General features: G+C 45.1%; 1 protein-coding gene and 1 pseudogene across 6 annotated transcripts in view; one reads left to right on the top strand and one right to left on the bottom strand.

Moving 5' to 3' along the window:
* The window catches only part of SLC41A3 (solute carrier family 41 member 3), a 138,433-nt gene that overhangs the window by 94,555 nt on the left and 18,767 nt on the right, over positions 1–25,111 (bottom strand). For all 6 annotated transcript variants that reach the window (XM_059161973.1, XM_059161970.1, XM_059161974.1 and 3 more), the window contains one exon: positions 10,201–10,308. In XM_059161973.1, the coding sequence (XP_059017956.1) occupies positions 10,201–10,308 (108 nt within the window). The remainder of the gene's footprint in view (positions 1–10,200; positions 10,309–25,111) is intronic.
* On the top strand, positions 19,520–20,932 carry LOC131824327 (keratin, type I cytoskeletal 18-like; annotated as a pseudogene).

Below are 25,111 nucleotides of genomic sequence, written 5' to 3'. Positions count from 1 at the left end.
TGCCTCTTTGTTTTGTTGACTGTTTCCTTTGCTGTGCAGAAGCTTTTGAATTTGATGAGTCCCAGAAGTTTATTTTGGCTTTTGTTTCCTTTGCCTTTGGAGACATAAAGGCATAAGATATGAACAGACACTTCTCCAATGAAGACATAGAAATGGCTATCAGACACATGAAAAAATGTTCATCATCACTAGCCATTAGGGAGATTCAAATGAAAACCACAATGAGATATCACCTTACACCAGTTAGAATGGCCAAAATTAGCAAGACAGGAAACAACATGTGTTGGAGGGGATGTGGAGAAAGGGGAACCCTCTTCCACTGTTGGTGGGAATGCAAGTTGGTGCAGCCTCTTTGGAGGACAGTGTGGAGATTCCTCAAGAAATTAAAAATAGAACTTCCCTATGACCCTGCCATTGCACTCCTGAGTATTTACCCCAACGATACAGATGTCGTGAAAAGAAGGGCCATCTGTACCCCAATGTTTATAGCAGCAATGGCCACGGTCGCCAAACTGTGGAAAGAACCAAGATGCCCTTCAACGGACGAATGGATAAGGAAGATGTGGTCTATATACATTATGGAGTATTATGCCTCCATCAGAAAGGATGAATACCCAACTTTGTAGCAACATGAACTGGACTGGAGGAGATTATGCTGAGTGCGGTACAAATACAACGAATACTGTTATGCTGAAAATAAATAAAAAATAAATTAAAAAAAAAAGTACTTCATGAAAATTTTCCCAATATCACGAATGGAACCAGCGTTCATGTACTAGAGGCCGAACGATCTCCACCCAGGATTATAGATTCCAAAAAAACATCAAGGGACCTGATAGCCAAATTAAGGAATCATAATTGTAGATATAATCTCTTGAAAGCCGCTACGACAGAGAGGCTCCTTACTTACAGAGGAAAGCCCATCAGAATAACGTCACACCTGTCCACAGAAACCTGGCAAGCCAGAAAGGGCTGGCACGATATATTCAGAGCACTAAATGAGAAGAACATGCAGCCAAGAATACTTTATCCAGCAAGACTGACATTCAAAATGGATGGAGAGATAAAGAGTTTCCAAGACCGGCAAGGCTTAAAAGACTATGCAACCACCAAGCCGACACTGTAGGAAATATAAAGAGGGGTACTATAAAAGAGGAAAAATCCTAAGAATAGCATGGAACAGAAATACAGAGACAATCTACAGAAAGAAAGACTTCAAACGTAACTCAATGTCAATAAAAACGTATCTATGAATAATCACTCTCAATGTGATTGGCCTAAATGCGCCCATAAAATGACACAGGGTTGCAGATTGGATAAAATTACAGGACCCATCCATATGTTGTCTACAAGAGCCCGATTTTGAATGTAAAGATACACCTAGACTGAAAGTGAAAGGACAGAGAAGCATCTTTCATGCCAATGGGCCTCAAAAAAAGGCTGGGGTAGCAATTTTCATATCAGATAAATTAGATTTTAAACTAAAGACTGTAGTCGGAGATAAAGAAGGACACTATATAATTCTTAAAGGGACTATGCACCAAGATGATCTAACAATTGTATATATCTATGCCCCCAATATGGGAGCAGCCAATTACATAAGAAAACTGTTAATCAAGATAAAGAATCATATTGATGTGAATTCATTAATAGCAGGAGATCTTAACACGCCTCTCTCAGAAATAGATCATTGAAGCAGAAATTCAATAAACAAACAAGAGCATTGAATGACACATTGGACCAGATGGACCTCATAGATATATACAGAACATTCCACCCTGGAACAATAGATTACTCATTCTTCTCAAGTGCACATGGAAGCTTCTCCAGAACAGATCACATACTGGGTCACAAATCAGGACTCAACTGATACCAAAAGACTGAGATTATTCCCTGCATATTCTCAGACCACAATGCTTTGAAACTTGAGCTCAATCACAAGGGAAACTTCGGAAGGAACTCAAACACCTGGAAGCTAAAGACCACCTTGATTAAGAATGCTTGGATCAACCAGGAGATCAAAGAAGAACTTCAACAATTCATGGAACCCATGAGAATGAAGACACTTCGGTCCAAAACCTAAGGGATACAGCAAAGGCGGTCCTAAGGGTGAAATATATAGCTATCTAAGCCTCCCCCCCCCAAAAAAAAAAAAAATTGAAAAATTAAAAAACACGAGCTGACTTTACACAATGAAGAACTAGAGAATCAACAACAAATTAAGCCAACTCCACACACAAGAAGCGAAATAATCAAGATTAGAGCAGAGATCAATGAAATAGAAACTAGAGATATAGTAGAACGCTACAATGGAACTAGAAGCTGGTTTTTTGAAAGAATCAATAAGACTGATAAACCATTGGCCAAATCAATCCAAAAGAAAAGAGAGAAGGCCCAATTTAATAAAATTATGAATGAAAAGGGAGAGATCAGAGCTAACACCAAGGAAATAGAAACAATCATCAGAAATTATTATCAACAGTTATATGCCAATAAGTTAAGCAACCTAGATGAAAAGGATGCATTCCTGGAAAACTCTAAACTTCAAAAACTGAACCAGGAAGAAACTGACAACCTGAATAGACTGATATCTAGTAATGATATTGAAGCAGTAATCAAAAACCTCCCAAAAAACAAGAGCCCAACACCTCATAGATTCACTGGGGAATTCTACCAAACTTTCAAAGAAGAAATAATACTTATTCTCCTGAAGCTGTTTCAAAGATCGAAGCAGAAGGCAAACTTTCAGACTGTTTTTATGATGCCAACATTATCTTTTCAGACTGTTTTTATGATGCCAACATTACCTTGATCCCCAAACAAGGAAAAGACACCATCAAAAAGGAGAATTTCAGACCAGTATCACTGATGAATATGGATGCTAAGATTCTCAACAAGATTCTATCTAATAGGATCCAACAGCACATTAAAAAGATTATCCACCATGACCAGGTGGGATTTATCCCTGGGCTACAAGGATGGTTCAACATTCACAAATCAATGTGACAGAACAAATCAATAAGAGAAGAGAGAAGAACCACATGGTCCTCTCAATTAAGCAGAAAAAGCATTTGACAAAACCCAGCATCTGTTCCTGATTAAAATGCTTCAAAGTATAGGGATAGAGAAAACATTTCTCAACTTCATAAAAGCTATCTATGAAATAACCCACAGCAAATATAATCCTCAACAGGAAAAAGCTCACAGCCTTGCCATTGAGATCAGGAACACGACAAGGATGGCCACTCTCACCATTCTTGTTCAACATAGTATTAGAAGTCCTAGCAACAGCAATCAGACAACAAAGAGAAATAAAAGGTATCCAAATTGGCAATGAAGAAGTCAAACTCTCTCTCTTTGCAGATGACATGATTCTTTATATGGAAAACCCAAAAGATTCCACCCCCAAACTACTAGAACTCATACAGCAATTCAGCAACGTGGCAGGATACAAAGTTAATGTACAGAAATCAGTGGCTTTCTTATACACTAACAATGAAAATACAGAAAGGGAAATTAGAGAACCGATTCCATTTACTATAGCACCAAGATTTAAAAGATACCTGGGAATCAACCTAACCAAAGAGGTAAAGGATCTGTACTCCAGGACTACAGAACACTCATGAAAGAAATTGAAGAAGACACAAAAAGATGGAAGACCATTCCATGCTCTTGGATTGGAAGAATAAATATTGTTAAAATGACTATACCACCTAGAGCAATCTATACTTTTAATGCCATTCCGATCAAAATTCCATCGGTATTTTTCAAAGAGTTGGAACAAATAATCCTAAAACTTGCACAGAATCAGAAGATACCCCGAATTCCTAAGGAAATGTTGAAAAAGAGAACGGGGTGGGGGGCATCACATTACCTGATTTCAAGCTTTACTACAAAGTTGTGATCACCAAGACAGCATGGTACTGGCATAAAAACAGACACATAGACCAGCGGAACAGAGTAGAGAGCCCAGATATGCACACTCAACTCTATGGTCAAATAATCTTTGACAAAGGAGGAAAAAAAATACAGTGGAGAAAAGCCAGTCTCTTCAATTAATGGTGCTGGGAAAATTGGACAGCTATATGTAGAAGAATGAAACTCGACCGTTCTCTTACACCATACACAAAGATAAACTCGAAATGGATAAAAGACCTCAATGTGAGACAGGAATCCATCAGACTCCTAGAGGAGAACATAGGCAGTAATCTCGTTGATTTCAGCCACAGAAACTTCTTTCAAGATATGTCTCCAAAGGCAAAGGAAACAAAAGCGAAGATCAACTTTCGGGACTTCATCAAAATCAAAAGCTTCTGCACAGCAAAGGAAACAGTAAAGAAAACAAAGAGGCAACCCACGGAATGGGAGAAGATATTTGCAAGTGACAGCACAGACAAAAGGCTGATATCCAGGATCTGTTAAGAACTTCTCAAACTCAACACACACAAAACAGATAATCATGTCAAAAAATGGGCAGAAGACATGAACAGACACTTCTCCAATGAGGACATACAAATGGCTATCAGATACATAAAAAAATATTCATCATCACTAGCCATCAGGGAGATTCAAATGAAAACCACACTGAGATACCGCCTTACACCAGTTAGAATGGCCAAAATTAGCAAGACAGGAAACAACATGTGTTGGAGAGGATGTGGAGAAAGGGGAACCCTCTTCCACTGTTGGTGGGAATGCAAGTTGGTGCAGCCTCTTTGGAGGACAGTGTGGAGATTCCTCAAGAAATTAAAAATAGAAGTTCCCTATGACCCTGCCATTGCACTCCTGGGTATTTACCCCAAAGATACAGATGTCATGAAAAGAAGGGCCATCTGTACCCCAATGTTTATAGCAGCAATGACCATGGTCACCAAACTGTGGAGAGAACCAAGATGCCCTTCAACGGACGAATGGATAAGGAAGATGTGGTCCATATACACTATGGGGTATTATGCCTCCATCAGAAAGGACGAATACCCAACTTTTGTAGCAACATGGACGGGACTGGAAGAGATTCTGCTGAGTGAAATAACTGTAGGATAGAGAGTCAATTATCATATGGTTTCACTTAGTTGTGGAGCATAACAAATAACATGGAGGACATAGGGAGATGGAGAGGAGAAGGGAGTTGAGGGAAATTGGAAGGGGAGGTGGACCATGAGAGACTAGGACTCTGAAAAACAATCTGAGGGTTTTGAAGGGGCTGGGGGTGGGAGGTTGGAGGAGCCATTGGTGGGTATTATGGACGGCATGTATTGCATGGAACACTGGGTGTGGCGCAAAAACAATGAATTCTGTTAAGTTGAAAAGAAATTTAAAAAAAACACAATGAACTACTGATACATACAACAAATCACATGAATGGAACTCAAGGATATTATCACTTAGAAACACTATGCTCTTCTCAAATGACAAAACTTTATGTTCGAAAACAGCCAAGTATTTGCCAGGGATTAGGAATTAGGGATTAGGGAGGGGTAGCCTGAGGGAGGTCTTCATGGAGAGGACCAATTCTTATTCCTGATTGTGGTGATGATCACAGGAATCTACATGTGATAAAATGACAGGGAACTCCGTATAGAGCTTGTGCCAATGTCAATGTCCCAGTTTCATTAATGCACTAGAACTATGTAACATGCAAACACTGAGGGCAAGTGAGGGATGGGTACAAAGGTTGACTCTGTACTATCTTAGCAACTTCCTGTGAATTTATAATTACTTCAAAATAAGTAGAAAAAGAAGCTATGAGAGAACATCCTTGTACTGGTATCTCTGGGTAACTAACTGCTTCTTTAGGAAAACCCAGCAGAAACAGAATTTCTGAGGTAAAAGGTCTACATATATTTGTGGTCTGATAAATTGCTCTTCTGAAAAACTACCAAATTATACTTGCTGACATCAGTGTTTGACAAGTCTCATCTCCACACAATTGCCAAAAGTGGACACTCACACTCATATTCATCTAAGTCCACTTGATATGCAATAAGATAGTACTGGCTAATGACTATCCACTAGTAACTAGTATGATTGAGACTTTTTTTCCTCTACTGTTTTATGGTCTTATTTATTTGTGAACATGGATTTATGATTCATGTCCTTTGTTCATTTTGATTTGAAGGGTTTGTCTTCATATTGATACATTACAGCTACTTAGAGAGTTGAGGATACAGACCGTTATTTTTTATATATTATAACTTCTTCCCTTGTTAGTTTTTCCCCATTTAAATTTATGCAAGGAGTCTGTTATGTAGAATTGTATCCCTCCAAAAGATGTTGAGGTCCTAACCCCAGTACCTTAGTATGTGATTTGATTTGGAAATAGGGTTGCAGTGATGTCATTAGTTTAGATGAGGTCATAGTGGGGTAAGACACATACTGAATCCAGTAAGACTGGTGTCCTTGTGAAAAGGGGAAATTTGGACACAGAGAGGAATATAGGCAGAATGCCCTGGGACAAAGGCAGGGATGGGGGTGATTTGTCTGCAAGCTAAGGAATGCCAAAAGTCTCCAGAAGCTGGGAGGTCTGGGACAGATTTTCCCTGATGGCCCTCAGAAGCAACTAACCCTGCCACCTTGATCTGGAGTTGCAGCCCTCAGAACTGTGAGAAAATCCACCTCTGTTTTTTAAGACAAGCAGTTTGGGGTTCATTGTTATGGTGGCCCTAGAAAACTAAAACAAATTATTACATTGTTTCCGATGGGTTTTGCCTTTGTTCTGCTACTTAAAAAACACCACTGTTTTAAAATAATACTTAAAAAACATATTGTTTCCAATGGGTTTTGCATTTGTTCTGCTACTTAAAAAACACTATCACCAGATTCTGAAAATAATGGTGTGTCCTCCTGGTATCATGCTTCATTTTAAATTATTCAATCTCCTCAGGACACCTGGGTGGCTCAGTCAGTTTAGCGGCTGCCTTCAGCTCAGGTCATGATCCCAGTGTCCTGGAATCAAGTCCCACATCAGGCTCCTTGCTCGGCAGGGAGCCTGCTTCTCCGCCTGCCACTCTACCTGCCTGTGTGCACTCTATCTGGCAAATAAATAAAAATAAAATCTTTTAAAAAATTATTCAATCTCCTCAACATATATATTGATGAATGACATAAGGAAAAATTAATTCTAAAGAATTAACCAATAATCTCAGCATCATTTATTAATAATTCATCCTTTCTCAGAGCACCTGGATGGCTCAGTTGGTTAAGAGTCAGACTCTTGGTTTACACTCAGGCCATGATCTCAGGGTCCTAGGATCGAGCCCCGTGTTGGGCTCCTTGCTCAGGAGGAGTTTGTTTCTCTCTCTAAAATAAATACATAAATCTTTTTTTTTCTTTTTTTTTTTCATAAATCTTTTTTTTTTTTTAAATTCAACCTTTTTCACTGGTTTAAAGTGCTAGTATTCAATAAATTATATTTACATACATCTGAGCTTATTTCTGGATGTTCTGTTTTGTTGTAAAACACATTAACTAATACTGGTTACAAAATAGTTTAATTACTATAGTGTTATATTACAATTTAAAATGTGGAAATCGAATTTCACCATTACTAATAGTGTGCTTACTCTTTTTCTTATCAATATTTCCTTGGCTATTCTCACCCACTTACTTGTCCAGATCAACTTTAAAATAACACTGTCACCTGTTCCCCTAACTCCCTTTGCAGACTGAGAGTAAGTGCATTAACTTTATAAACGAAAACAAGGAAAACTGATAACTTTAAAACACTGGCTTGCCCCATTCAGGAACTTCATATCTCTCTCCAAATTTATATTTCCTTTGTAAAGTGTTATTTTATTTGTATAGATCCTGAATATTTGCAGCTTCAGTCTGAAGATGTTTTAAAATTAGTTATTGTTTTAAAAGATAACTCTTTTCAGATTGTATTTCATAAATGATGATTTCTAGTGTGTACAGGAGTATACAGATAAACATTTATGTATGTCAATACATATATATATGTTTTAAATTTCATCTAGATATTTTGAAACCAGGTCCCTTTATTAAGCTTACTTAGTTTCATAGTTTTCTATTGCTTTACTTAGATCTTTCCAAGACGAAAAATATATTGATAGCAAATAATGAGTTTTTCTCTTTCCCAATATGCTAGTCTCTTATTTCCTTTTCTTGGCTTATTATAATATCTAAAACATCCAGAACAATATAGCTAAAATAAATAAAAATACAGAAAAATTACTCTATTTCAAGTTGCACTGAGTATTTTTAAAAATCATGAATGTGTGTTGAAAACGAAACTTGGGACACCTGGATGGCTTGGTGGGTTAAAGCCTCTGCCTTTGGCTCAGGTCATGATCCCAGGGTCCTGGAATCGAGCCCCGCATCGGGCTCTCTGCTCAGCAGGGAGCCTGCTTCCGCCTCTGTCTCTGCCTACTTGTGATCTCTGTCTGTCAAATAAATAAATAAAATCTTTAAAAAGAAAAAAAATAAAAGAAAATGAAACTTATCTATACAGACTAGAGCTGGATCAGGATTGCTGGGACGCAGTGGTGGGAGAGGCTGGGCCGAGTGCATGAGGAGACATCTCCTGAGGAGATGGAAATGTTTTAGATCTTGATTGGGGTGGTAGTTACACAGGGACACAGATAAGTCAAAAGTCAAACATACCAACCTGTATGTTTAAAATTTGTGAGTTTTTATTTTATTAATTTATACCTTAATACAGTGATGTAAACAAAAATACAGAATGGGTGTTGAGTGACTTCAAAAGTTCATTATCATCACATGTGATGATAATGATGGAATTCTCCTTGGACAGATGGCCGTAATGAATTCTACCACTAGTTTTGTTTTCCCTTCGTGTTTTATGTATTTTAAACAAATTAGAATGAAGATTTGATCATTGCAGAGAATGTTTAATATGTAGTTAAACACTATGAAATAAAAATACTAACACATGAAATGCCGCCACAGCAGAGATGGCAAGCAACACTTTTTATCCTCTCAAACACTGACCAATGACATCATATGTGCACATGTCTGTATCATGTTATCTGCTGCTTAAAACATTTCAATGTCCTTATGGGTCTGTAAGTGATCCAGACTTACCTGTTAATTCCCTGTTATTGCAGTAACAAATTATCACAAATTTTATGGCTTAAAACAACAGAAATACATTCTCCTATAGTTCTGGAGGCTGAGTCTTAAATGAGTCTTCTGAGGCAAAACTCAAAGTGCCTCTGGAAGCTCTAGGGAGGAATTCCTTTTTCCAGCAGATGGAAATTCACCTTTTCCAGTAGGTAGAGCCACATTTCCTGGCCCTTCCTCCATCTTCCAATCCCAAAGCACAGCATCTTCTCTGCCTTGGCTTCCCTCACCTGGCATTTTCTTCTGAAACTACCCTGTCTCTCGTGCTGACACTGAGACCCACTTGGATAATCCAGGATCATCTCCCAGGTCCCTCACATAATCACAAAATCACACCTGCAAAGACCCTGTCCACATAAGGAACCATGCACAGGCCTGACTGATTAGGTTGTGGCTCTTGAGGGGTCACTGTTGGGCTAACCGCCCTTCACCTCCGGCACCCCCTCCCCTTGCCTGCCCTACTCCAGCTACACTGCTCTGTCAGTCTCTTGGCCATACCACACCTCCTCTTGCCACAGGCCAGGTTCACATGCTGGTCACAGGAGGGGAGAGACCAGTCTGCATAACAGAAGGAGAATGTTGTTCCCAGGACAGCCGGGAGGGCTAGGACAAGCAACAAGGCAAGGACCGTGTGAGCCACAGAGCCCTAAGAAGACCCCTCTGCTGATGGAACATTCAAGGAAAACATTCTAGAGAACAAAATTCTCCAAGGGAGGTGGGTGTCATATTGATTCAAACCCCTCTCTCCTCTCCCAAACCCTCCAGCCAGCCTGTGCTGCTCATTACAGCTTGTACGTGAATGTGTGGAGCTGGGCTCCAGGGCCCACAGCAGCACCTGACACTGGGGCTAGAGGAGAAACCAAGGGTACATGGGGCTGGGCCTGGCCCTTGCTGGCAGTCCAGCTGCACCGTGGAAAAAGAGGTCGGCAGACTGAGAGGAGTGACCAGGTGGAGCATCGTGATGGAACAGAACCTCACGACACTCTTTTTTCCAGAATTCAACCCACTGGCTAACAAGCTATGAGGGGAGCCTGGGAGGTGCCCATGGATTCACCCCTTTAGGAGGCAGGTGGCCCAGATGCTCAGATATCGACTTACAGCTGTGGAGAGTCGTGATGCCAGCGTCATTTCCAGGTTCCCCTTCAGGCCCACCAGGGGCGGCACCAATGTCAATAGATCTTTAACCTCCACAAATACCGGCCAGTGCTGGTGGGGAAAGAACAGGAGATCAATCCAAGTACACGTACTGGCACATCTTTGAAATTTCTCAAAAGAAGGTGTGGCAAGTTACTTCTCATGAATAAGACTAAGTAGTTTCTTAAATGGCTTTAAATTAAATGCAGATTAAGGAAGCCATGAAAATTTCTGAATACTATTCAGCGAACATCACTTGTGGCCTCAAGATAGTCTCCTTCTCTGGCCTTCAGCAGCTGGGAAAACTGGGGGCCAAGCTGGGGTCCTAGGTTGACTGGCCTTGTCCACCCTGCAAACATACTGTGTTTAGTGTGGCCCATGTGTTTGTAGAAACAGGAACAAGTCACCAATTTCAAAGCTGGGAGATTTGAATGAGAGAGCTGGCGAGACCAGCTAGGACCAAGGAGTGGCTCTGCTCTACCTTGGACACCAATTCTCAGGTGGCCCCAAGACACCAAGGCCAAGTGGCCCCAGAGCATCATGTATGGGCTCTGGAATTGTCAAAACAGACAGAATATGTCTCTATCCAGGTCCTATCAAGTGTAAAATATTAAAAATAAAAAAAAAAAGGGTCTCTGCATCACTCAGTCAGTTAAGCATCTGCCTTTGACTCAGGTCATGATCCTGGGGTCCTGGGATCAAGTCCCACATCTGGCTTCCTACTCTGTGGGGAGCCTGCTTCTCTGTCCCTCCACACCTCATACTAACACTCTCCCTCTTCTTTCTCACTCACTCTTGCTCTATCTTGAATAAATAAATAAAATATTCAAAAATAAAAGAAAATGAAAAAGAATGAAAGGGCACATAAAGAAAATTGGAAGGGAAAAAACTTACTTGTGAAGTGAAAATTCCTACCTATTTATATGCAATTATATTGCCTGTGCCCCCTCCACCAATTTTCAATACCCATCTGGTACCACTGACTTAATTTAACTCTCTGGCCCCTGTAGATACCTGTGATCCCTACATTAAAGGTTCTTCTTAGTTTTATAATTCTAGACCTAAAAAACTCTTCTACCTTGTCAGCTAGGAGGCAGGAGGACTGGGGTCTGGTCCCTACTCCCTGAGACTGAAGATGTATGAATCTACTTACTAGGGGCCCAGAAGAGTCACCTAAAGCAGCCCAACAGAATATCTCACAGGGCCTGAAGTGAAAGGGGTCAGGCCTCCTTCAGGTGCTCAGATGGACAAAGAGCACCCATGGCTGATGGCTCCCTTTCTCCTTTCATCTTAACTGCAAAGCTGGGGCATTCAGAATCCATTCCCAGCTCAGATGGAGTGAGGAGTCTGCTCTCCCCTGAAAGTTCAGAAGAGGACTGTGTCCTCAGGCAAGGAGGTGCTCCCATTGTCTGTTGGCAGCCTCTGCAGCTCTCGGTCTTCCAGAAACATCCAGTCCCAGTCCCCTGTGCAGCTGTCTTATCAGTACACCACATCCCGTCCAAAGAGGTTAGTCTGCAATCCAGTTCCTGGAAGGACCCTCCTCCCTGGCCTCTGGTCTCCCCTGAGACTGACTTCCTATACTCCAAGCCTCCTTCTACCTCCCAGCAAGCTGTCTGCTCCCAAGCACTTTCTTTTTGGCTGACACACAAATCCGAGTACCCGCCGACTCAAGAGTAAAAATAAACCCCTTCTCTCAGCATATCCTGCCATAGAAGGCTCACCAACACCCACACAACTCCTTGGTACTCAGCATACAACTCGAGCAGTGCAAACCGGTCCCCTCACTGTCTGTCCAGCACCCTGACCATGGCTGTGTGCCACTCCTCACTCCTTGCAAATGCCTAGTCACTCACACACTGATCCCTTTGCTTGGAATGACTGCTGTCTCTCATATCATCCTAAAAGCTGTTAGAGTATCCTTTAAGATCCAACTCCAGCTGTCCTGCTAACTACAGATTCTATGATCCCTATAGGAAGAATGAGTCATTCCCTCTTTCTTCATAGGCAAATGTCTGCTCACTACCTCTGCTCCTGGACACATGTTTGTGGGATGATCAGATGAGCACCTGCCTCATCTCACTGGGCTACAGACGCCAGGAAGGCGAGAATAGGTCTGTTTCTGCTCACCACTGCACCTCCAGGGCCCAAGAGCAGTTGTACAGAATTCAACAAAACATGCAGAGTGAATAAATGAAGAATGAGACAAGGGAATGAATTCATTTAACCTACTCTGAGCACAGCTACAACCGCTCTGCTTCACGTCTGATTCAGTGCAGAAAGACCACATATACTCTAACAATGAAAACCACTGTCATTGCCCCTGGGTGCACTCCCATAAGGTCTGAAGGACACATATGACCTGATAATAGAGGCTTCCTCCACAAAGAAACTGAGACTGAGGGCTTAACCTCAACTGCGATATTTATTTTGTAAAAAAGAGAAATATTTATACTTTTCTTGTGTAACAAAAAGATAATTAAAAAAAGAAGAAGAAAAAGAACTGATACTCTGGACACTTAGTGGGCCTCAATCCCTGGGACCAATGACAGACTGAACTCAGACCCCATAAACAGAGAACCCAGATCCCTGGCCCCAAATCTAGAGGAGATAAAACCAGCACCTGGCCAGTGCCCTCAGGACCAGCCCACTGTGCCAGGGACATCCCCAGGGCACACCTGCCAGGTGGTCATCCTTGCTGCAGGCTCATAAGCCCTGAGGCCCTGACATGCAGCAGTCTGGAAATAGCTGGATCCAGGTTACCCTCCTATATTGCGGCACTACCCTGTGAAATGGTGCTGGCAAGGCTGCCTCCTGAACCACTGAGTGGCCATGAGCAGGGGGGTGTTGGTGCACATGTAGGAGCCACGGAAAGCTGAGTGCTCTTGAACTTCACTGTACCTGGGAGGCACTGCACATTTGCAAAGTGGGAAGAAGGAACAAGGAGTATCTTCTAGGGATGTCTGCAGTTTTTCCCAGCTGCTAGGTCTCCCAAAGCTGGAGGGCTCAAGGCCTGGATTTGCAGACCAGCCTTCCCCCTGCATGTTCTGGGCCTGCTTCCCAAGAAACACCTTTCACTGCATGCTAGCCTCCCAGCTGGCACCTTAACACAGAGGTCCAGAAAGGTGTTCTGTCCTCTGGCTGGACTTCCCCCTGGAATGGCCTTCTGCACCACCACTTCTGATGATCAGGCACAATCCCAAGCCTGCCACATGCCACTGAATCTTCTGGACTCTTCCAAAATCCCCCCAACCTATTGATCAATATTCTGCCAGCCTGCGGCAACTAAGGGACATGCCAAGTGGTGGAGGGCTGAAACACATGCTCTGAGAATTCATGGAAGGTCAAAAAGGAGAGACCCAGGACTGAGTCTTTCTCCACAGTATCCCCAGGAGGGTCTTAGGGAAGGCACAAGACACTACTGTAGCAGCTCGAGGGGTGAAGCTCTGAGGTGGGAGAGATAAGTATATAGGCTGCAAGCCCCCCAAGTGAATGCTTTCTAATGGTACTGGCCAGTACACAATGGGCTGTCCCGGACCCAGGAGGGCTGAATGTGCCCTCTGCTGAGCCATGCAAGTGGAGGCCAGCTAGGAGGCATCATGAGCCTCATCCAGAGACTGGGAGACAGCCATCAGGAAGGAGATGTTGGGTCCAACTGAGAAAGACACACACTAGCTGGGATGTCCCCACAGGCTGCAAAACTAAATTTAAACTTAATATCACTGATTAAAAAGCATATCATCATATAGTATGATCCCATACATTCTTGATGGATACACACCAAAATACTGACAGAGATTATGGGCACCCTCTCTTCTTCACTTACATATATTGTCTAAAATCAGACTAACTCTATAAAAATGTTTAGGCAGACAAAGCAAACCCTCAGTGATTCAAACAGCATTATCTGAGCCAATCCCAGGGCATAAACAGACCAGGAGAAGTGAGTGCTAGAGTGTGTGCTCACCCGAGGGCCTCCCACAAATGCTAGTACCTAAGAGAGACCACTACCTCCCTGTGCTTGCTCGGACCCCAACTCAGGCTCTGGACAGAGATTCTGGGGGCTGGAGGGAACAGCCCCATTACCCTCGGGGCTATGACATGAGGCATACTTGGCTGCCCATCCTCACAATGCTGTGACATATGTGCATTCATTTGCCCTGCCTGTAGATGGGGAGGCTGATGCAGGGGAAGCTTAATGAATTCCCTCAAGTAGTGAGTGAATGGCAGAGGATCTGAGCTCTTCCAAGCCCTGCCTGATGAACCTGCATCCCTTGGAAGGAAAATGGTTTGAACTCCCCAGGCTAAAATGTGTGGGATGATCTTGGAGGGAGTCATCAGAAGGTTCTATAGATCTCGGACCTGGAGTCCCTGGAGGAATCTCCAGCTGGCACCACGGAGCCCGCGACTCCCGGGCATTGGGCCAGGCTCAGGGCTGCAGCCCAACTCAGGGCCTCTGCTGTCCTCCACCCTGTCCTATCTGTGATGCCCAGAGAGCCTGATTCTCCTCTCCCTCCACCCAGGGCCCCACGCAAGCACTCGTATGCCCAGTACGCACTTGGGATGATGTTCATCACCAGGCCAGCTGTCAACATGCCCACGCCCAAGAGAAGAATGGGCACCACGATCTGGCAAATGATAGTGAAGACAGTCTCAGGCCAGACCCCATGGGGGGAGCGGGTGAGCTCACAGCTGAAGCCTCGCAGCTTCTTGCCCTGGAAGCAAAACTCCAGATTCAGCTGGGTAACCACCATGGTCAAGCCGTGAACTACATGTGCATGAGCAAGAAGTCCAGGTCTGTCCTCTGTCCTCCTTGCACACACCAGGATGCATTTCTTAAGAGGTCCACACAGGTAATGTTGCCAGTGTCCTGAGCTGTTGAAAGGCTCCCTTACAGCCCCTCGGCCGAGGGTGAGAGCAAGCAAGGAACAAAGGCCAGTGTGACTCAGAGCCTTATTTGGGGCCTTGGCAAGCTCCTCCTGTCTGTCCACTCCCTGCAGATCAGGCTCTCCTCAGAGTGGTTGCTGTACCAGCCGGGACCTCCCTCAACTGTACTGTCACGAGGAAACTCACAGCCTCTCTCACTGACCTTGAGAGCATCCAGCCAATGCTGGCTGGGGCTAGATCCAGGGAGATAGAGCTGCAGGAGACCTGGCCTTGGTGAGGGCTATAAAGAATCCTGCCTGCCTCTGCACACACACCCCAGGCTGCTTCTACTTTCGGAAGACAAGGGCCTGGAGAAATCTCAGCATAAAGGACCCATTCCTACAGGCCCCTGAGGAGTTCACTCCTCAAGGTCAAGGGGGCTGCAGATACCCAAGAAAGAAGCCATGTCCTACATTCATCTTGACTTCAGAGTTGAAAGGCTCACGGCCATATGAAGAAGCTGTGTTCACAAAGGAAACACAGTACTGTGCTCTCTCAAGGGACCAGAAGGCTTATAAACATGCTTCAAAAGGGACCCTCACTCCCTGTACCCTGACTGTCCCAACCCAGAAAATTCATTGAGACATCACCTCTGACTGCCAGAGATTCTATTGTTGGGGATGCCCTGTGCATTCCCCATGTACCAGGGGTGGAATGGCCAGCCTGAGGGCTAGCTGGAACAAAGGCCAAGGCCACAGTCAAGAGAAGCCTGAAGTCAGAAGTACACTCACCTACTGACCCGGGAAGACTTCACCTGGACCAGGCCCTTGATCTGGGCTTCAACTTCCGATCCTGTTCCTCTCAGGCAGTTTAGCTGTTTCTCCTGTGTTGGAGAGTCTATCCCACACTCAGATCCCATGCCAGTAGCCTGCAGATCATGGTCCTCACCAATCTAGATCTTACTGACTTCCTCCAGCCCATCTACCTCCTCACCAACTCTAGCTAAAGTCCTCCGATAACTGTCTGCCTCAAGCCCCAGATATTCCTCTCTCTGCATCTGTCCTCACACAGTTCATTTACTCATTCATTCAACAGGTATTTTTAAGCCTTTCCTTGGAGCCAGTGATAATGAGCTCTAACCTTCTCAGGCATTCCTCTCTTTGATTTGTGAAAAGAAACCAAGCCAGTCTGGTTTCTGAGAGACTGAGTCTCTGCTTCCCATCTCTTGAAATGCTCATGCTTGTAACCCAGACACCATACTGAAAGGAGCCCAAGTGGTCACATGGAGAGGCCCCCTATGGGTATTCCCACTGTAATTCCAGGTGACAGCCAGCAGCAACTGTCATGTCACATAGTGAGCTAGCCTGTGTTGCACACAACACGCAGCAAGCCACTGCAGCAGACACAGCAGCAGACCAGACATCCATTCTCACGAACTCTACCCAAACTGCAGATTCATAATCTAATTGAATGACTGGCTTGAAACAAGCCACTAAATTTGGGTGTGGTGTGCTGCATGGCAAATAGGTAACAGGGACATCTGGGGAGCCTCATCCCCACTCTGTTTTTCTCATCTCAGATAAACTAGTAATTACCAAGCTTCCCTGAGTTCGCAGACTCCATGTAACTCCCATGTAACTCAATCAGTCCTCCATGACCATCCCTTTCAACCCCTCACCCAAGCCTCCTGCCTCAGTGAATGGCTCTGTCAGAAACCCAAAACCCACTCTGATTGCCCATCCCACAACCACCTCAGCCCCACATCCAATCTGCTCATCCCCATGTCTCTGCCATGCCCATCCCCTCCTCTCCAGCTCATGGACACCACCTTCAGCAGGGCCCTTAGTACCTCCTAACCCATCTGTCCACCAGAAATAATGCACGCTTTTCACATTCACATTTTCTATTACATCTCCAAGTCACCCGCTTGCCCAAATATCCTCAAGAGCTGTCAGCTCATTACCTGAGAAAGTTGAGATTTTGCGGCCACATATTCAAGGTCCCGTATGGGGTGGGGAGCATCCATTTGAGGCCTGTCTCTTTCTAGAACGTAGTCATACACCGCACAGCCTAGAAGGAACTTCCCGTGGACCCTCACGTGGGCCGTGCCTATGTTCACACTACTCTTTCTGCAGGCTCACACTGTTCAGACTGAACTCCTGCCAAACCTCGGGGCCAACTGAGTGCCTCCTCTTCTTTGAGGCCGTCCCAGTTTCCTGGACAGAGCCTGACATCTTGCCCAGGATTCCCAAGCTCTTTTTCTGAACCCCTCTGAAAGCAAGCCCACACTTGCCGGGTGGCAACATGAAATGCACACACATAGACTCTCCCATCCTGGAGTGCATTACCTCGAGATGGAAGCTGGCTGACTCACTGCTGCAGTCTTCAGAGGAGGGGAAAGCATTCATTCATTTACTCCCCAAATTAGTACTGAGGGCCTAATATCTGCCAGACTCATAGTCTAAGTATCATGGTGCATCTGTTAGCTGACAGACACATGCTTAGAGCCTATGGCAGCCAATCCTAAAATTGGAAAATGTAATTATGACCTGTGACAAGTGCTGTGAAGAAAACCCAAGGAACGGGAGCAGAGATGGGGGCCAACCAAACACACACAGCACCAAGACCTGCAAATGAATGAATAAACGAACAACTGAAAGAGATTCACTCCCTTGTGTACCCATCTGTGCTTCTCAATGCCCTTTCGTGCTGAATCATTTCATGTTCAGTCAACCACCAGACTCACAAAGCATCTCTAGGATGTTCCCCAGGAAGTACAACCTTCTGTTTTTACAGATGAGAAATTAAAGGCCCACAGGCACATGACAAAATGCTCCCCATCACTCCCCATCAGGGAAATACAAATCAAAACCACAATGAAATGCTACCTCACACCAGTCAGAATGACTAAAATTAGCAAGCCAGGAAGTGACAGGTGTTGCTGAGGATGCAAGAAAGGGGAACCCTGTTACACTGATGGTGGGAATGCAAGCTGGTGCAGCCACTCTGGAAAACAGCTTGGAGGTTCCTCAAGAAGTTAAAAATAGAGCTAGCCTATGACCCGGCAATTGCACTACTGGGTATTTACCCCAAAGATACAAATGTACTGAAAAGAAGGGACATACACACCCCAATGTTCATAGCAGCAATGTCCGCAATAGACAAACTGGAAAGAGCTGAGATGCCTTTCAACAGATGAATGGATAAAGAAGATCTTGTTCATATCTACAGTGGAATATGACTCAGCCATCAGAAAGGATGAATACCTTTCATTTACCTCAACAAGGATGAAACTGGAGGTATAATGCTAAGTGAAGTAAGTCAAGCAGAGACAGACAAAGGTTTTCATTCATATGTGAAACATATGAAATAGCGCAGAGGATCATAGGCGAAGGGATGGAAAACTGGATGGGAAGAAATCAGAGAGGTAGATAAACCATGAGAACTCTTGACTCTGGGAACAAACTGAGGATTGCTGGAGGGGAGGGGATGGAGGCATGGGGTAGTTGGATGATGAGCATTAAGGAGGGCATGTGTTGTGATAAGCACTGGGTTTTATAGGCAACAAGTGAATCACTGAACACTACATCAAAAACTAATACATTGGGGCGCCTGGGTGGCTCAGTGGATTAAGCCGCTGCCTTCGGCTCAGGTCATGATCTCAGGGTCCTGGGATCGAGTCCCGCATCGGGCTCTCTGCTCAGCAGGGAGCCTGCTTCCCTCTCTCTCTCTCTCTGGCTGCCTCTCAGTCTACTTGTGATTTCTCTCTGTCAAATAAATAAATCTTTAAAAAAAAAAAAAAACTAATACATTGGCTAACTGAATTTAAATTTTAAAAAAAGGAAATTGAAGGCCCTAGAGAGTTTGCTGAAGATCATCACACATGTCAGTACCAGAGGCAGGACTAAGACCCTGACTTCCAGTGCCGACTGCCTCCACCGGCCTCCCTGGGGTCCACCCCCTGCCCGTCTCCCATCTGCTGCTGCCTGCCATCTGTGGTTTGGATCCCTGTGTTCCAACAAGAGTCTGAACCAGAAGAAGGCAGAGAGAAATGGCATGTTTTTGAGAAAGGAGCTGTAGAAGTTAGCTGGTTTACAACAGAACAGCTCGGAGCTCGCCTGGTGTCTCTGGACACTGATCACACTGCTCCCATGGCACCGAGCTGCAGGGACCCCTGACAAGTGGTCACTTTATTATGATTTCTTTATACTTTTGAATTTGGTCAAACATCATAATACAATGTATACTTATACACAGTGGGCCCTTGAACCACTCTCATCAGTACAGAAGGTATGGAAATAGACAATCATTTGTATAATTTCACAAAGAGATTTCTGATTATGCAGTTCTTAATCTTTATGAAAATGTTTCTCATTTCTGTTTAAAAAAGCAAATGAGAGCTGGCCCAAGCCCGAGTCCTGGCCTCTCATCTTACTCTCCGAACAGCATGAGCTTCACCACCCACTCCACCTTCTCTTCCAACTTTCGATCCCTGGGCTCCATGCAGTCACCCAGCCACCGGGTCCGGCCTGTCAGCAGCGCGGCCAGCGTCGTCTCATGCAGGCGCCGGAGGCTCAGGCTCCCGGATCTCCGTATCCCGCTCCTCCAGCTTCCGGGGCGGTTGGGGGTCCGGGGGCCTGGCCACGGGGTTGGCCGCCGGGATGGCCAGGGGTCTGGCCGGCATAGGGGGCATGCAGGGCAAGAAGGAGACCATGCAAGACCTGAATGACCGCCTGGCCTCCTACCTGGAGAGGGTGAGGAGCCTAGAGGCAGATAATCAGAGACTGGAGGTGAGAATCCGGGAACACCTGGAGAAGAAGGGACCCCAGGTCAGAGACTGGGGGCATTACTTCAAGACCATCGAGGAGCTGAGGTCTCAGATTTTTGCAAGTTCTGTGGACAATGCCCGCATCGTTCTGCAGATTGACAATGCCCATCTTGCTGCTGATGACTTCAGAGTCAAGTATGAGACGGAACTGGCCATGCGCCAGTCCATGGAGAGTGACATCCACGGGCTCCGCAAGGTCATCGATGACACCAATGACACTAGGCTGCAGCTGGAGACAGAGATTGAGGCTCTCAAGGAGGGGTTGCTCTTTATGAAGAAGAACCATGAGGAGGAAGTAAAGGGTCTACAGAACCAAATTGCCAACTCCGGGTTGACCGTGGAGTTGGATGCCCCCAAGTCTCAGGACCTCAGCAAGATCATGGCAGACATCCGGGCCCAGTATGATGAGCTGGCTCGGAAGAACTGAGAGGAGCTGGACAAATACTGGTCCCAGCAGATTGAGGAAAGCACCACAGTGATCACCACACAGACCTCAGAGATAGGAGAGGCTGAGATGACCCTCACGGAGCTGAGACGTACCGCCCAGTCCTTGGAGATCAACCTGGATTCAATGAGAAACCTGAAGGCCAGCTTAGAGAACAGCCTCAGGGAGGTCGAAACCCGCTACGCCATGCAGATGGAGCAGCTCAACGGGGTCCTGCTGCACCTGGAGTCTGAACTGTCCCAGACCCGGGCAGAGGGGCAGCGCCAGGCCCAGGAGTACGAAGCCCTGTTGAATGTCAAGGTCAAGCTGGAGGCTGAGATCGCTACCTACCGTCGCCTGCTGGAAGATGGGGAGGACTTCAATCTCAGTGACACCCTGGACAGCAGCAGCTCCATGCAAACCATCCAGAAAACCACTACCCGCAAGATTGTGGACGGCAAGGTCGTGTCTGAGACCAATGACACCAAAGTTCTGAGGCGTTGAGGGAGCAGAAGCAGGGTACACTTTGGGGAGCAGGAGGCCAATAAAAAGTTCGAAGGTCAAAAAAAAAAAAAAAAAAAAGCAAATGAGAAATTAACATAAATACACATAGCAGTGAACACAAGCAGTGAAAGTTCAGAAGGATATACATCAAGATGCTAAAAGTGACTGCTTCTGAATAGTAGAGTTAAAAGTGACAGTGGGAAGCCTGCTTCTCCCTCTCCCACTTCCCCTGCTTGTGTTCCCTCTCTCGCTGTGTCTCTGTCAAATAATAAATAAAATCTTTTTAAAAAGTGACTTTTATTGTATAATTTTCTGTATTCTATTGTGATCACTTGCTTTCATAATCATCAAAACATAAACTGTCACCAAAAATAAATAAAATATGTCATTACACGAAACACTTTCCTGTGCTATTTGAGAACAAAATCTGTCAACATGGTTTATTAGGTCACAATCCAGAAAATTAAGACTGTGATTTTAAAAATAGCTCAGTAGCACAGTAGAAAATCTCAAAGAGCTTAAGCTAGATTCTGGGGCTACACTAGGCCGTGGGGTAGAATCCAGGTTAAACATCAGGTGATTTCTGGGTGACCCTGAACAAGTCCCTGCCCATTTGGGCCTCTAACTTCTAATCATGAGGGATGGGACACCATCAATGGTTTTCAGTCTATTCTGCCATCAGAACGACCTGAAACCTGCAACTCAGACCCAGGCATGGATCAATGAATCAGGATCCCTAGGCCTACAGCATGAATCCCTCACCCAATCCAATACCCTCAATTTTGAGGGTTGTGTCTTTGTAGCACAATTAGGAGCGCCTGCAGAGGGTGGGCAGAGGGTTTTGGAATGCACACCGCCATTCTTAGCTTTCCTTTCTGCTTCTTCAGCTGGAACTGGTTATCTTCCCAGCAGCACACCTTCCAAATGGCCTCCTATTCCTTTCATGGTCACCTTGAGCCTGGGCTGGTTCTGAACCCAATGGTCATGCTTAAAAGACCTGAATTCTTCCCCATCTTGTTAAGGTCTCAGCGATCATGCCAATTACATTTCAGTAACAGGAGGGGTTCTCCTATATTTCCTGCTTCTGCTGAGGCTGGCAGAACCCACACACAGGTGAAAACAGATCCAGAACATGCCCTCCCACCCAGGGCCAACTAATCTCAGGCATGATCTCCCCAGGAAGCTCCCTTGTGTCACTCAGGCCTCACTCTAGCCTCTAGCCCTCAGGCCTCCTCTTGCCTTGACCTTTGAGTCTGAGGCACAGCTGGCCTATTGTCTTCATACCCCTTTCTGCTGTCCAACACTGACTTATGCATCTGCTGTCTGTCCTTCCTTGCTTGGCTGTGATGTTGTGAGAATGGGGCCTGGTTATTGGCTCCTCCATAGCAGCAGGACAGTGCTGCTCTATCTATTTCTCTCTCTCTCTCTCTCTCTCTCTCTCTCTCACACACACACACACACACACACACACACACACACACACGTGCGCATGGCATGAATGAGTGACCAAATGAACAAATAATTAGAATCATAGAATTAAAAGACAAAAAGAAACCTGATCAGCCTTCTATAGGTTGAGTGCTGTAAGGCCTAAAATTAATGAAGATTTGCTGTCTTGACATCTGGTGAGACCAGGAGGGCCTCAAATGATCTAACTGCAACTTCTCTTCCCCACTCTGCTCCAACAGACAAGGTCCTCTAATCAAGCAACCCTCCTTATCAAGGGGACCAGGCACAGTTCCTGCTTATTCTTGAGCAGGGGGTTTTAGTTCCTGCCAGCCCACACCTTCCCATGGGAATCAGGGGCACCTCCTTCTACTGTTACTACAAAGACCGCCTCCTGGAGCTCCTGGCAGTTCACTCTGCTCCCCAGTGCAACGCGGTGTGTCTCTGGGTGGTAGGCAGTGTCCTCCTCCCCCAGGTAGTGAGTACGTGTGACTGATAAACTCAGGGATTTCCTTTGTTCAGTGTTGGGGTCATCATGTGTTTGGGCCATCTCCATAATGCTATGGTGGAACCCCTCCATCACTACTGGAGTCAAAAGTAGGTGATTCCAACAGTTGACATCAGGAGTAGGACAACCCAACCCCAGTCAGCTTTCAACAGCTGCTCTTTGCTAAGTATCTGCTGACATGACCAGGGCTGCCTGGGATGGAGCTGTGAACTGCTAGCCAGCTTGTGTGTTAGCCTGCTCTGTGTTCTACTCACTGTGTCACTCCTGGGCAGAGCTACCTCCTCCCAACACCAAGTCAAGAACTACTGCCAACTGGCCATATCCCAGTAGGAGGTACCTTTGGTGGGGGGGCAGTCTGTATCTGGCAAGAGCTCTATGACACTCCTGCCACCTAGTCTGATTTATCAATTAAATAGCCAAAATAAGATCTCATGAACAACCCCCGCCCCCCCACTTATGGAGCTAAAACAGTTAACACAGTCCAGTGTAAGCTAACACATGGTCTTCAAGGATTGAAATTGATCATACAAGACCTACTTGGTGAAGGAGTGATTACCCCCACTGCTTCTTTCAGGTCTAATTTGGCCTGTTTTTAAACCTGGAAAGAATATAAGGTGCCTCAGAGTGCATGACCACAATCTTAATGCTCTGGTTCCATCCTCTGAGGCCCCCACCCAATGTTATTGAGATTACTGATCCCACCCAATCAGCAACCAGTATTTTGCTATTATAGATCTGGCTTGTGTTCTATTCAGTGCCTATTTCAACCACCTCTTAGGTGCAGCTGACCTTCAACTCTGAATGGACACAGTAGACTTTTCCAGGCTACTCAGGGTACCATGCCAGCTCTGCCATGCACAATTTTTGCAGACAATGTCTTAACTGCTTGTGCCTTTCTCAAGGAGCACAGGTCTGACATCACATTATGATGTCTTCCTCCAGAGAGGCTCATGTGACACATTCATTAAGGACATCTGAATGCTCAGAAAGGAGCTCACAAAGAGAAGATGGGCCATGGTTCCACAGGTAGGGCAAAGCCAGCCACTCTGGCAAATTAATGAAAATTATTTTGGTAAACCCAGAGCAACTCCATCCTTGACACTGTCAGAAAACAGCTACTGACCTCTCAGCACACACACTGGTAATACCAGCCCAAAATCTTTTAGCCCTTTTTGGATTCCAGAGGCAACACAGTGCTCATCTACACATTTTACTTATACCCATTTCTGCTCTTTTGCAAAGAAGCCTACCTTGAATGGATACCTCCCACAAAAGGCCCTTGAATCTGCCCAAATTAAAGTCAATGGGCATGGGGTGCCTGGCTGGCTCAGTCGGTTAAGCATCTGCCTTCGGCTCAGGTCATGATCTTGGGGTCCTGGGATGGAGCCCTGCAACAGGCTCTCTGCTCAGCGGGGAATCCATTTCTCCCTCTTCCTCTGTGTTCCTTCTATCTTTCCCTAATAAATAAATAAAATCTTCAAAAAAAAATAAATAAAGTCAACAGGCATTCCCATCAGTGCCTTCAAATACCTCTTCACTAAAAAAGCTTTAGCAACCTCCTCTTATGCTTCCTGGTCTCTGAACTATATATCCATATGGATACACAGTGCTCAAGGCCATCAGATGTAAGAAAATACCTTCCTATACACCTATACACTATACACTTCCTATACACTATACACCATACACTATACACTATACACTTCCTATACACTATACACCAACCAAAAGGCAACTGCTGGCCACACACTGGGCTATCCTAGAAAGAGAGGCTTTCACACACCCTAGCCTGTGATCCTCCATACCCAGCTGCCCATTGAGCCTTGGGAAGCATAGCTATTGAGGCTTCCTCAATGCAGGATAGAGTCAAATCTGGTCCCCCTGACATGCGCCACCTCCAGGAAGAGGTCTCCCCTATTGTTCCTTGCCAAATGCCACCCACACCAGAGGAGGTTGCCCCTCCCCTGGTCCCCTTGGCTGTGCAGGGAGCCCCCACACCACCAGCTGAGTGAAGAGCAATGTAGTCTGTATACTTTATGGGTGGTGTGACCACTGTACTACATGACAGAGCTCAGTGGAATGTTTATGTCTCTAATAAAGGACACAACCCACCCAACAGTCAGAAAAAGTGGCCAAACTTTAGAATGCCATTTAACACTGGATGCCCTGGCCAGCAAATGTCCCTCCCCATCTGCACCCCTCACCAACTCCAGAGGCACTGTCTAGGTTGTCCCTTTCAGGATAAGGAAGAACTTGGGGCACTCTTGCCTCAGAGACACCCCAAATACAAGTCAAAGTCAGT

This window comes from Mustela lutreola, chromosome 2 (assembly GCF_030435805.1).
Source record: "Mustela lutreola isolate mMusLut2 chromosome 2, mMusLut2.pri, whole genome shotgun sequence".
Classification (NCBI taxonomy): Eukaryota; Metazoa; Chordata; class Mammalia; order Carnivora; family Mustelidae; genus Mustela; species Mustela lutreola.
This window is presented reverse-complemented; position numbering and strand designations above follow the sequence as displayed.